Genomic DNA, 14,760 nt, shown 5'->3' on the forward strand with positions numbered 1-14,760 from the left:
AAATCAAAAACAAATGCATGATTATGTATTTCAAATGCCTTAAGTTGATGTTAGCGTCAATAGCTGTACTGCACCGGAAATTAGTCTTTTTTTTCTCCATGTGTTTTCATCTTTACAAATAATATTTTTAAATGCAAAGGCATACTTTAGTTTTGGTTAAAAGCCCTTCATGTGAGCTCTAAAATCAATGAGTCAAGTGATGAAGTAAAGATAGGAGGCATGCCTGCAAAATATGGTAACTAAATGTGTACATGTAAAATTAAAAAAAGAAATTAAATACAGAACATTTGGGAATGTGTGGGTTTTAATTCATATAATTTTAATTGATTCATTTTGTTTATACAAAGTCCATTTCCATAGTCCAACTGATTGGACACCATAAATTCTATAATATAATAGAATAGAATAGAATAGAATAGAATAGAATAGAATAGAATAGAAACCCAGAGTCAACAAAAAGCCAAAGCACGTTTTATTATTTAACACTCTCATTACCGCACGTCATTGAGTGATAAAGAAGAACATCATTTCCCAGAAGCCCCTAGTACAAGCCAGGTTTCTTCAGCTGTTAAATGGAGGCTGCAGCCCAATACTGTGTGGGTCCTCCCCCCTCTCAGCCAATAGAGACTCTGTTGCTATCACCGCTTATATTTTTAGCAAATTGCTCAGCACCGTAGAAAACTACAAATATCCCTCCGCCGATTAAACTAGAGCCTGTTAGGTAAACACGGACTGAAAAACGTTGCATTTTCAGTTTTTGGCGTCGCTGCTTTTCTAAAATGACTACAAATACACATATTATCTTGAAAATTAAAAATATCATGTTTATCTTTTTATTTATTTTTCAAAATCAAGCTGCAGGTTAATATAAATATAGATAATAAGTACAGAGATGGTATTAATGATTTGCAGACAGGTGAGCAGGTGCATGGACACCGTTATTTAAAATAATAAAACAGCAGCTACAATAATATAAAGAAAGTAGTCCCTGCCGTCACGGGCGTGTGGGCGAGTCACACTGTATAAATACGCCGGGTTGTCAAACAGTAAAGTTTCTCTGGACCCTCCATGCAAACTGTCAGCTGAAGACTAACTGGGAAAATCCTTTGGCTGTGTGAGAATTGGGGCAGCAGTTAAAAAATACCAACAACACCAAGGTGAAATAAATCTAGTGGTGAATATCTGCAGCAACGACTCGATAAATCCGCCTTGCAATCCGAGACAACACAAGGGAATAAAAACAGAAACGCAGGAGTACAAGTCAAGCTGGAGCATCAGAGACGATAGGTGAGTAATTAAATGTCAGCCGGTGCTTTGAAGGGCTTCATTTTATTTAACAATCCGTATAAGGCGTGTGCACTGACAACAGCATGTTGCTGTGTGTTGCTGTTTGTCCTGGATGTCCATCAAAACGCGCTCACTATACTGAATGAGCACAGGTTCAGCCATTAAATACAGACTTTTGTTTTTCTCTCAGGCCATTATATATCAGCTGAGGTGCCCCTTAAAATCTGCTCAGCTGTCATGTTTCTCTGTATATGCTGTGTGATGGGGTTGTTTATGCTGAGGAGGGACTCTTCTTCGTTGCACAGTGAGCACACACTCGGTCGATAGGCTGTTCACCACTTAATTAGCCTTATAATTTAATTTACAGCGACAATTTGGCATGAGGGGGGGATTCTTCACTTGCATGTCAGCTAAACCAGTGTCCTTTCTGCTCCAGTGCCTTTTGACTGACATATGGCAGTAATCCCCAGGTAGACCCTGCTCCCTTATTATCTGAGCTTGTCATCACACATGCAAACCTGGCTGATATTTCTCCAATCTCACGCCACCTCTTGCATGTTTACCTCCATTGTTGTGCAGCATGCAAAAAGCTCCATGTATGTCAATATATTTACAGTTACACAGGGAGAAGTGAGAGGCATTCAGCAAAAAGGAAAATTGTGTTGAGGCTTTATGTCCATGGCCTCCATAAACCCTCCCTCATAACATTTCTAAAGGTGCTTCTGCTTTCATATTTCTGTTATATATAATGTGCATTAGCTTGTGCTGCCTGTAAGCTCACTAGATGTGGTTCTCAATAGATGAAACCTGGCATGTGGTGGATGCTTTGCAGCACACAGTGCCACACATTTGCAGCTCTGATAATGAGTCCATGTAAACAAAAATAGCACTATAGGACCTGCTGCTGCTCTGACCCGCAACAACAGGCCTGCACAAAATGAAGCCTTCAAGCTGTGTGACAAACCTGCAGGTGAGGAATAAATATATGAACACAGGCAGGGGATTTATGGACGTGAAAGATCTTGGTGTTTTTATTAAAACTGCAAGCTGTGGTTTAAGATTAGGACCATTTCTTGCACTCCTGAAGCAACACATCTGCACATATTAACTGAGCTATTCCCCTGATATCATTGGATGACATTGTGTTTATTGCTGTTGCCTTTTTTTTATAATGAGAGGTAGGAAATGCAGAAGAAGCTGGAGGTAGCTTAGCTGTGTGTGTATTCAAGGTTTTCAGTGATGCTTGCTGTTGCAGGTGGACCGGTGGATTCTCATGCGCTCAAAAGATCCTTTCCTACATTTCATCTCGTGTTTAATAACTCAGGTGCTGGAGAGGAATTTGCACCACAGATGATGCAAAATGGGGCCCTATTTATAGCCCATTCTAACCAACCCCCCATCTTATCCTTCAATGTCACCTTTTTCGTGCGATAGGGGGAAATGTAAATCTTGAACTGTCACTCCGGCAGCCCTGCATCCAGCCTGCGCAGCTTTATCGGTAATAACATTAGAATTGTCTTTAATCGGAGGCGTCTTTCTAATCTTAGCTGCCGAATCCCCATCTGGCAGGGAAGTGAATGTTAGTGAATTGTTTGTGTGTGTATAGAGGGGGAAGGGAGGGGGTGATGGCGCGCACTGCATGGTGGGAAATGCTGTTCTGTGAAGTCGACTAACTGTCCTGCCATTTTACACCTCTTCCCTCTGTGTTTCTGTGGTGTTGTTGTGTGTTTTTTTTTTTTTTGCATGTAATCTTTCATTCAGTTTGACTCTGCCCGGTGATGAATGGATGCTGTGTGACTGTGCTGAAGCATTAGGCAGGAGGCACTCCGTGGGATCGGATTCAGATTATAAAGGATTTATGAGGCCCACAACACAGCATCTGTTACATCCATCAGTAGATCCTGCAGCCGATAAAACCAAAATATAAAACGTGTGTCAGTGGTGTTTGCTACTGAATAAGAATAGTGGTCGTGTAAATGAATTTGCTCACCTCCCAGTATGTAGATTAGGTGAAACTGGGATGTTTTCCGCTCATCACACATACTGTATTTTTGCTATCCTGTATAATTCCATTCCTAAAGCCATAATGGAAGCTTTTCACACCATTTCCCCAAGCTCTTTGAATCTATTTTTGACAGCTTCAGAAACATTTCACAACACATTGCCCAGTTTTTTTTTATTTGAATCAATGTTTGCCCTCACAGGTCAGTATAGAAATGTCTCAGTACATAATGTATTAAGCTGTGGCTCTTCTACTGCTCTCATGCAGGCGTGTATGTTTCTTGCTTTCATTAGAGCAGTGACCTATATGGAGGCTGGAGTGTGCCACTCAAATAATTATGTAAATCAATGAAGCGTTCACTTAAAGGGGCGCTTTGCTGATTTTCAGCCAGCTCTGTATCATAACAATGTGGGTGGTATATGTGGAAATCAAATGTGGTCAACTTTCCTCCATCCTACCAGTGCTCAGATCTCCAATCTCCCCCTCCTTACCTAGCTCGAATTACTGTTTGTACTGCCTCATTTTTGTAGGCCCACCACCATGGACACAGAGTATAGAAGCGGATCAAGAGAGAGAGACCCACCCCTCTTTCTTTCTCTCTCAAGCACAGACCAAATTCAGATCAGACTGTTAAACCTAACAGTGCTGATCAAATATGAACCAAAATTCTGTTACTGTGTTGCCTATTTCCCGCCTTAAACGTTTTCAGAAACATTTTAGTTTATGTTTTAACTGCAATACAACAAGGAGTATAGAAGTGGATCAAGCGAGAGACCTGCCCCTCTTTCTTTCTCTCTCAAACGCAGACCAAAATCAGATCAGACTGTTAAACCTAACAGTGCTGATCCAATATGAACCAAGATTTTGTCACTGCATCACCTATTTTCCACCTTAAATGTTTTCAGAAACACTTAGGTTTATAGTTTAACTGCAGTACAACAAGGAGTATAGAAGTGGATCAAGCGAGAGACCTGCACCTCAGACTCAAATCTAACTGTAAAATAACGCTGGTCAAATATAAACCAAGATTCTGTCACTGTGTTGCCTATTTCTCCTCTTAAATGTTTTTAGAAACATTTATGCATACTGTTTATCTGCAGTACAACAGAGAGTATAAAAGCGGATCAAGAGAGAGACCCACCCCTCAGACTCTGTTCAAACTGTAAAACAAGGCAGTGCTTATCAAATATAAACCAAGATTCTGTGTATTGCTTAGTTCTCACCTAAAATGTCTCCAGAGACATATTTTAGTGCACTGTTTGGCTGTAATTCAAGATTTTGCTTTTTTGTATAAACGGAGGTTTTAAAAAACTGGGATAAGATGGTAAAACTAAGCAGTGCTGATCTAGTACAAACCAAGGTTCTGTTACTGTATTGCTTATTTCTTGTATAAAATGTTTTCATAAACCTATTTTAGCTAACCGTTTAACTGTAATATGACTATATCTCTTTCTTAAATTTAGACCAAATTCAGGATCAAACTGTAAAACCAGGTAGTGATGATCAAATAAGAACCAAGATTCTGTTACTGTATTGCCTATTTCTCACCCAAAATGTCTTCAGAAACGTACTTTAGTTTACTGTTTATTCTCTTTGACATATTATAGTTAGAAGTGGATCAAGAGAGAGCTCAGACCAGACTCCAGTCACACTCGTTTACATGACACTTGAAAAAACTGAATTATTGCCTTAATCCGACTATAACTGGACAACTGAATTGCATGTAAACGCGTTAATCCGACTAATATCGGAGTTCTCCAACTCTGATTAAGACACCCAGATAATGCGATCGGAATTCAATTTTCTCTGGCATGTATATGCCGTAATCGGAGTTAAACTAGACAATGCATGTGTGCATGCTCCACACCCCCCGTGCTGACGTATGACCCCGGAACAGACAAGACATGCTATTGTTGTAGCCCTCCAACAGAATACGGCGTTCTTGTCTGCCTCTCGAAATCACCATGACCACGAGGGATAGTGTGCACCTTATCTGCACAATCAGTAACGCGTACTTACGTATGAGATGAACAAAGCTGTACGATTATCCATCTTGCTGTTGTTTGAAAATGCCGGTCTGCTGCCTGACTCCAGTTGTTTATTATTAAGTGATGTAATAGGTCAACCGGAAAGGGGGCCGTATTAACCTGCTGAAACGACGCATATCGCCACCTAGTGTTGAGGAGGAGGACACGTTCCCGTCAGTAATTCGATTTTCTCAGTTGCTTGTAAACTGGGACAAGGAGAGAAGTCTGATGAGACGCCAAAATCGAATTTTGAGCATAGCTCGATTAAGCTGTGCATCTAAACGTACTGACTGTAAAAGTAGGCAACGGTGATCAAATATAAATCAGGATTATGTTACTGTTTTGCCTATTTCTTGCCTAAAATGTCGTCACACATATTTTAGTGCACTGTATGGCTGTAACATGAGAATTTGTGAACAGGAAGTGGGCAGAATATTGTTAGCTGGATTGTAAAATCAGAAGCTGAAAATACTGAAATAAAACTGTAAAACTAAGCAGTGCTGAACAAATATAAACAAAGATTTTGTTACTATTCTTGCCTTAATTTTTTTCAGAAACACATTTTATTTCACCATTTAACTGTAATTTGAGATTGTTTGTTATCGGCCAGAGACAGACCCATTATTGTTTCCTGCCAAAAAACAGCAAAGCTAGCATCGCATCACCCACCAGCCCAGAGCTTTTATTGAACCTGTGAGGTGCAGTGCTTTCTGGTAGTTGTAGGTTTTATACCTCCAAAGGGAAAGTGAATACCACAGCCTCTCATCATCATCATTTTCTCTCATCACGTAGCACTGATTTCAAAAGTATTTGTCTTTCTACTGCATAGATAGCAAAAGTGCCTCATTTAATAGCGTTTCTTTACTGTGATGGAGGTTGTGTGAAGGTGAAATATTGCAATTGTTCAAAGAACTGGCAGAAAACAATATATATTTCAGTATATTTTAGTGCCGATGTTGGTGTTTAGACAAAAATTAAACACATATATTTTTCATTTAATATCGAAAATAATGAGCTGTAATTAATTACTGAGAGAGTCTGTTAATTCTGGTGGCACACTCCAGCCCCCGTTCAACAATCTGGCTTTCTATGTCCAAAAACTATAACTGTAATTAATTGTTTACAGCTGGGTAACAGCATCCTCCCCCGTCTTTATTTTTAATTCATCTCCCTTGATCTCCCCTTTAATATTCCTCTGGTTCTTTCTTAAAATGACTCCTTTCTTCTGTTTTCTTCTTCACAGTTGGGACCTGAAAACATTGCTACGTATTTGTGATAACAAAAGACAGCCTGCAACCTGCTGCCCCCGCCTTCAAGGTGCCTTTACCATGGTGACACTAAAAGAATCATACACTTTACAATAAGCCAGAGGGAAAAACTCCTTGTTACAGTTGCATTGCCTCACTTTCAGCATCATCTTGATCACTTTGCTCCCACGACGGCGCTAACCTGGTGCAGCCATGCATCTAGAAGTGAAGGTCGCCCTCAACTTCATCGTGTCCTACCTGTACAACAAGCTGCCTCGGCGTCGAGCTGACCTGTTCGGCGAGGAGCTGGAGAGGATACTGATGTCTCGTTTTGAGGGTCACTGGTACCCTGAGGCCCCTCTCAGGGGCTCCGCCTTCCGCTGCATTCACCTGGGAGCGCCGAGGGACCCCGTGGTGGAGTTGGCCGCCAAGAGAAGCGGACTGGACACGGAGGAAGTGCGTGCAAATGTTCCTGCGGAGCTCAGTGTTTGGATTGACCCTTACGAGGTTTCCTACCAGATTGGAGAGAAGGGGGCGGTGAAGGTTCTCTACCTGGAGGACCCCCCAGGCCTCGGCTGTGACAGCGAGAGGGCTGAGGGGGTGATCAGAGAGGGTAAAGGAGATGCAGAGGCAGAGGAGGCCAAGAGTCTGGGCTTTAACCCAGAAGCTCAGGTGTTTGTCCCAATAGGAAGCCAGGCATCTCCCGCCCTCATGCCTTCGCTCTCCAGCTCTCCCACACCTCTATCTGCCCAGTCCTGCCCTGGCCTCTTCAGCTACCCCAGCTCCAGCACACCCACCGACCCTGCTGCCCACTCCTCAAACACCTCTACCCCTTCACCTCCCAGCGGCGGGCTGCCCTACCTCTCCACTCAGCAGCCACCCTCCGCACTTCCCACCGCCCGTCCTCAGCCCATCACCTTCACCACCGCCAGCTTCGCTGCCACTAAATTCGGCTCGACCAAGATGAAGAAGTGCAGTGGGGCCGGGTCGGCAGCTAGCTCTGGAGTCGTCATACCACCTGCCCAGAGGATGCTCACGCGCTCTCCCACCACCATCTCAGCTCCAGAGCTGCTCAAGCACAAGCCCCTGTCTCTCTCCTTGCACTCCCTTGGAGGTCCCATCGCCAGCCAGCTCTCTCCCAACGCCAAAGAGTTTGTCTACCCAGGATCCCCAGGCCCGCTTTACTTTGATGCTGACACCCAGCCCATGCAGCCCCATGCCAGCCCATTCCAACCCCCCCACACTGTCAACACCCACCCGTCCTTTGACCCCTTCTCCAGCCCTCCCCCCACCCAGAGCGTGGGCATCATTGGCAGCAACGGAGGAATCTCCTACATGGAGAAGCCGCCGTTTGTCGAGGGTTTAGGAAGCTACAACCTGCAATATCCTAGCCAGTCCTTCCAGCCTGTTGTGCTGGCCAACTAAGCCTTCATTTGTAACGATAAGAATTGTCAGAGGAGGTGGGTTTTGGACAATGATGCTCCAGATATTTTCAGTTTTTCTAACAAATTGTTCTAATACTAATACAAGTTAAGAATTAGTTTTACTACAAAGATTTAAAATACCACGTCCACTGAATAATTCATGTGATTTGTTTCGTTCCTCCAACCCCACCCTGCCCTTTTGTCCGTTGCCGTTACTCATCACGTTGTGTGTGTTGGCTCTGATGACAGGAGTGGGTGGGGTGGGGGTGAGTTCCTTTCTACCTTGAGTCGTTGCCAATCTCTTTATGTTTATTATTTAGCATTGAATGTTAATGTGAGGGGCTTTTTTCCCCTTGACTTGTAGTTTAATGGACCCGGCTCTAGTATAGCTCTGTTTTTGCACTGCACTGTCATGCTGTGAAAAAGGACCTCGCCAAGTCCTGCAGGGAACGACGGCTGTGGAAAGCTCAGCACTTTGCTCTGCAATCTGCTCTGCCCTACTTGCCACAAATACAGAGAGGGGGGCTCTGCTGTCTGTGTGTGTGTAGTCCTGTTCTGTTTTGTTGTGGCTCAGCGTGATGGAGAGACTCATTGTTTGTACGGTGGGCCCCGTTACCCTTGAAACGCACTCGTGCGCGGGCACAATTTGACTCTGTTGTTGTCACGGGGCGCATATTGGAAGCAGTTTATCGTCAGCTGGAATGCGTACATGACACGGGTTTAAATGAAGTGGGAGCAGCGGAGGGAGCAGAAGGGGAGCATTGGGGTGGTAAGGGAGTGATGTAGTAGAATGTATTGTATCTGTCAGGGGAAGCTGCAGCTGGAAGGTCAGGGAAACCTTGGGGAATGTGAAAAGCAAGTCAAATTTTTTTGCATTTTAAGACAATAACACTGCACTGATACCTCAATTATACACACTGGGATGTAAGTTATGATCTCATACGTGAATTCAAATGGACGCACACATGCAGAAACGTGCACATGCACACAATTCCAGTTAGCGGTGTGTGAAGGTGAAGAGGCGTAGGGGATGCAGCAGGGATTGTGATAAATGGCTTAGCATGACTTTGACTATGAAGGAGAGGTTTTCCTCTGCATGGGGAGGAGAGAGGAGAGATGGGAGAGAGGGGAAGACCAAAGGAAAGGGAGAGCGAAGCAGTTAGAGGGTTGTGTTGCCTCGGTGGCGTCCAGGCTGTATTGGCTTAGAGAGCGACACTTTAAAACCCAGAACACGTTTCTGGTGAGCTTAAATGGTATTGAAGCCAAAGGCTCACACTGTTCTCTCCCTCCTCTTGAAATTCTTCACTGATCTTTTCTCTTCTGGCTGTTAACAAAGGAAAACCAGAGTGATACAGTTCAGGTTGTGTGTTTTTCCGCAGTTACGTGGACAAAGATGAATGTGGTGTGTGGCTTTTGTGGCTTTATTGGATAGCGTGTCAGATCTGTGGAAGTCTCTCGTCCCTAACAATGGTTTGTTTACCAGCCGGGTCCATGTGATTGTTGGTTAGTCACTACAGGGAAGGGTAACTCTCAGATGTCCGTTTGAGCTGTCCGGCACTTTATTACTGGGCTCCTGATGCTGCGTGTCGCCCACAGACACGAGCGATACGCCATTCCTTCGCCCTCTGTTTGGTAACAATTAATTCAGCTGTCATGAAATGCTTTAGAGATTCAAACAGGAGCTTAATTTGTATTCAAATGCATTGCGCTGGTGAGGAGATGCTGTTAGTCCCGTCCGTTTATTTGAATGTTTGCAAGTACCCATAAATGTTTTTGTATAAGACGACCCGAGGACCCTTGACTTGTGCTCACGCTGGTTTTTGCAATGTGACAGCTTGTCATATGCATGCAAGATTTTCTTTCTTTCTTTTTTTTTTGTTTCTTTTCAAGGGAACGGGGTGGGGAGGTACACATCTCTGTAAATGTTACGATTGTGAGGGAAAGATGCATTTATAATTTTCTTGTTTTGTAATTTATTTCCAATATTTCTATATTTTTGTTTTTGCAAAATGATCACTTAACATTTGTATGAGTAAGACATGACGAGTCCAGGAATATGTATATACAAAGTTCTTATGTTCAGATTCTTTGTTTAGTTTCTTACATGCTGAGGTTATTTTTTCAGAAAATAACGTGAATATATGCAAACCGAGACAAAAATAAAAAGATGTACAGAATAAAAAGTATTGAATGTGTATTGTACCTTGTACAGCATTTGTCTAATAAGACGGGTAAATGTATTCATTCTTCAAGTTGGAGTTGAAGTTCAAGATGTGAATGTTTACAGTGGGATTGTGTAGGAAAAGATGGCTGATATCACTTTTCTCTCTCTGTGCTCCCAGGGCAGTCTGTCAACACTACTCCCATAGGCAGTACATTTAAACCAAAAATCTCCACATTTCAGATTTAATTTAGAGTGCATAGAATGTCCATCTCCCCGTTTTATGTGAATTCACTGCATATTGTGTCATCGCCCCGCTTATTTTTGCCCCTGAAATTGTCCATCACCCAGTTTGTTCCCCTTTGTTTTTTTGTTTTTTTTTTTAAAGGAACAGCGCGTAAGATTTAAGGGGATTTAGTAGCATCTACTGGGGAGGATTGCAACCAACTGAAACTTTTCCCAGTTAGAATTTCTTAAGTATTTGTTGTTCAGGAGGTTTTTATCAGGAGCCAAATTAAAACCAGTAAAAACACTGAGCAGTTTCACATACACAATCAGTGTTCCTCAGTCGCTGTTTGGCATATCTGAGAGGGGCCATGAGCCCAACACCTGCCAGTGTGGCTCAGTTTTTGTCTCTGATAACTTACAGTTTGCTCACCTAATTTCTGATCCAGACGTTTAGGAGGGTTTTCCACAGAGGTCTCTTCCTCTCTAAACAAGCGGACCAGGTGATTTAAACAGATCAAAACACTGAATAAAACAGTTTCAGGTTACAAATTAGTGTTCCTCCAATGCAGTTTGGCATGTTGGACATAGACTGCTAGCCCAGCACCTGCGAATGTGTGCTCACCTTTTGTCGCTGATAACTTAACATCCAGATGTTTAGGAGCATTTAACCAGAAGCCAAATTATCCATAGAGGTCTACTCCTCTCTAAAACAAAAGGACACAGTGGTTTAAACCAGTAAACACACTGAATAAAGCAGTTTCACTTTACAGATCAGTGTTTCTCCTATGCTGTTTGGCATGTCACCTTTTTTCTCTGATAACTTAAGATCCTGACATTCAGAGGTTTTTCCTAGGGACCAAACTAGATAAATTTAAACATCAATAAAAACATCAAGTGAAGCAGTTTAATGTGAAAGATAAAATAAAATCAGTGTCTTTCCAACGCTTGTGTCGCGAAGTGGCTTCTAACTACAGTGGATGACACAGATATGTGAATGGCCTCATCTAGAGCCGGTGTTTGATTTGACCGCTCTGGGTTGCTGCGAAACACAGACCCGCTCCTTATGTAGATATAAATGGCTCATTCTAAGCTAACAAAAACAATTTTTATTTTCAGGTGATTATACACTAAAGCAGTGGTTCCCAACTGGCTCAAGGTCCACACAGTTTAATACATTCAGCGTCACACTTGCGTTTGGCCATGTCGTCGAGCTAGTTTGCCATTTCTGTCAAGTAGCTGTCACTCATTCTACAGCAGGAAACAGCACTTCAGATATGCCAGAAATCCACTGTAATTCAGAATAAAGTTTTTGGTTTTTTTTAACAAATTTGACACGTTCGTGAGTCACTTGCAGGCCAGTCAGTATGGACCAACGACCCACCAGTTAGGAGCCACTGTACTAAAGAAAACATACTTCTGCAAATATATCCCCCTAAATCCTACACAGTGGACCTTTAAATAATTTCACATCAACACTAACACTCCTATATTCGCCTGTGTGCGACCACAGTACCTGACCCCAGATTTATACGAACAAAATGTTATTTTACCTCCCTCGTATCATATATTCCATCAGATGTTACTTTTCCTCACCCCATTTTTTTTTTGTCCTCTCCTCCCCATCAGCCTGGTCCTTTGGTCCTGATACTATAGCCATATCCCAGACTGTCTTTGCTTGCACAGATGCTCACCCTTCTCCAGTGCAATGTAATGCCATAATTTAAATTACCCTGAAGGATTTAAGGGGTTTCTACCTCTCTGCACCCGGAAAAAAAAAAAATTATAGTATATCTCCTCAATAGGACGACAGTGTTACGGCAGGTTCAGAAGGGACGAAGGAAATGAATGTGCTGTGAATGTGATCTGATGTTCGTCAACCCTGGTTGAGATGGCCTGCAGAAAATACATGAGGCACCTGTTCATTTGTGTGTCTCTGAGTGTGTAGAGATTTTTAGTCACGTGCATGTCCAAATTGTCCAAGTGACTCCTTTTTTCTTTCCCCACATCTGTCAGATTATTCAGAGCAAACGAGGTGAGTTATTAAATTTCTCCTGCATACAAATCAAGCTCTCGAGGTGAGAGATCTGAGGATGTGAGCAATTACCATAAAAGCTGTTTTGCCCTCACATCTTTTAAGAGTGAATGCCAGTCTGTGTTTTACACTTGAAAAGAACGCATCAGATAGTGTTTGAAACATCAACTCTCAACGCAGGCTACTCTACAATCAGGGTTGAACACTGACGAAGAGGAAAAACAAGAATTTTGTATTCTGATGTCCTTTGCTTATATCGACGTGTGCGTTTTATTTTGCACTTTGGAATATTTCATTGTCATAAAAGAAGTTTATTTTCTATGTAAAATTTAACATTTAAGAGTCAGATAGATATAATTAAAAGTTCAGATGATGTATAAATATAGTGCTTTCTTTCCTGCCTGTATTTTATTATTTTTTTCCTATTTTGTATCTGATCTGTACACCCTGTAGATGTGTAATGAATCTTTCACTACTGAAATGCAATGACCTGTTTTCTGTGCTGCCCCTCGGGAATGGGGAGTTACTACTGCAGTTTCTTATTGTATCAGATTCTTTTTTAAGTTTGTAATAAAAAAGAACAGATTGGCAAAAAATAAGCATGGAAAATAAGCTAATTGTGTCATCCTCGTTTGTGTGCATGCGGAGCTGTGTGACCTTTATTGTGACACAGATTTTCAGCTTACTGTTACAGATACATCAAGACATGGGTCTACATTTTGGGGGGGTGGGGTGGCGATACACACCTTAATATTGGGAGCATTTGTCTCCAGCTTCTGGGTAAAAAAAACCCTCACATCATGTATAAATAAAGAAATGGCGCTGAACAAACCCTGCCTCAGTTAGTTAGCTTTTAGCCACCAACAAAAAGACCCACCAAAAAAATCTATATCAGTTTAAGTGAACGCTGTATTTATAATAATTTCACTGCTTCACCTCGCTGTCAGAGAGCCTTTTTGGACAGGGAATTGAAGCCATTATATCAAAGTCCACAGACTCCATTTTACTTCGCAGAACACTGGAGTTGCTGGTCTACGGTGACCCCAAATGTTTAGTGTGTGAGGTAAAGCAGAGCAAATATTTATATAGAGTGTACACTGACACCAATATTGACTTTTCTAGGTGCCAGAATATGTTTTGCTTCACTCCTGTGGCGGTAGATTTGGTACATTAAAGATGTGATTGTTGTTATTTGGTCTATAAGAACATGAAACTAGCAGTGGAGTTTTATTTTTGATGAATTAGAGGCATTTCCACCATAGATTGATGCAGAAAGGGGACACATTGGTGCCTAAGAATCAACAGAAAAGGGATGTCAACAGTTAACTGTTAATTGATAAACCGCCAAGAATATTTTGTATGTTTATTTTTGCTACTCTTCAGTTTACTGCACTGTGCACCACCAGTGCATGGTGGGACACAGACAGCTGGTTAGCCCTGTTAACATGTGGAAACACGGAGCCCACTGCCCACCCTCAGCTCTCCACTGTTAGCCTTGGCTCCTCTGCACTGTACACCAGCTGGGTTGGGTGGGAGCTAACTAGCAGCGCACCCTCTGTATTTTGAGCCACAAACCCCCGTTAAAGATTTTTTTTTTTTTTTTTTTGTATTTTTGCCTTAACTGATAAGACAGCTGCAGATTGACAGGGAAGGTGGGAGAAAGAAAGAGGGGGATGACACGCAGCAAAGGGTCCCAAGTTGGACTCTAACCCAGGCCACTGCAAAGGACTCAGCCTACATGGGGCGCACACTCCACCAGGCGAGCCAGGGGTTGCCCGAAAACCCCCTTTAGCACTTTTAACTACTATTGGCACTGTTAGCAATGTCAGCACAGCTAGTGATGCTGACATAGTGAACAATAGGGATGTGAATTAGCCAACATGCTTCTTCTTATTTTGCACAATGAATGAATATATATATATATATATATATATATATATATATATTCATATATGTCTGTCTATGTATTTCATGTCTCCATCTGCTGGTGGGCCATCATGATAAGAGTATGCATAAATAATATGATGTTAATTCCACTGCAGAAGAGACTTGATGACCGATAAAATTAGGTGGGGAAAAAGTGGACATATCAATATCGGTATTGATTATCGGCCTGATGAGTTGTTGCGGTTGTGGCTCTAGTCCGTATTTCAAAGTATTCTTAAGCAAGATACTGAAACCCAAATTGCTCCTGATGGCTGTTCCATTGGTGTGTGAGTGTGTTAAAGACTGAGTAGCAGGTGGCATCTTGTTCTGAGTGGTTGGAGGACTAGAGAGTCACTCTACAAGTGAGGTCCATATATTGGCAAAAAAACCAATATGGTGCATCCCCAGTTAACAATGCTAAAGGAG

At 42.2% G+C, this 14,760-nt stretch overlaps 1 protein-coding gene across 2 annotated transcripts; it reads left to right on the forward strand.

The window, feature by feature from the left end:
- The first annotated feature begins 1,026 nt into the window (after positions 1–1,026).
- LOC125879477 (protein Tob2) lies at positions 1,027–11,697 on the forward strand. 2 transcript variants are annotated; one of them, XM_049561389.1, is made up of 3 exons: positions 1,027–1,287; positions 6,560–6,633; positions 6,728–11,697. In XM_049561389.1, exon 3 carries the CDS (start codon positions 6,777–6,779, stop codon positions 7,986–7,988), a length of 1,212 nt encoding a protein of 403 aa, XP_049417346.1. In that variant the 5' UTR covers positions 1,027–1,287; positions 6,560–6,633; positions 6,728–6,776; the 3' UTR covers positions 7,989–11,697. The 2 variants fall into 2 exon arrangements, with proteins under 2 accessions (XP_049417346.1, XP_049417345.1); XM_049561388.1 differs by having other exon boundaries at positions 6,560–11,697.
- The last annotated feature ends 3,063 nt before the right edge of the window (positions 11,698–14,760 follow it).

Source organism: Epinephelus fuscoguttatus, linkage group LG19 (genome assembly GCF_011397635.1).
Source record: "Epinephelus fuscoguttatus linkage group LG19, E.fuscoguttatus.final_Chr_v1".
NCBI lineage: Eukaryota > Metazoa > Chordata > Actinopteri > Perciformes > Serranidae > Epinephelus > Epinephelus fuscoguttatus.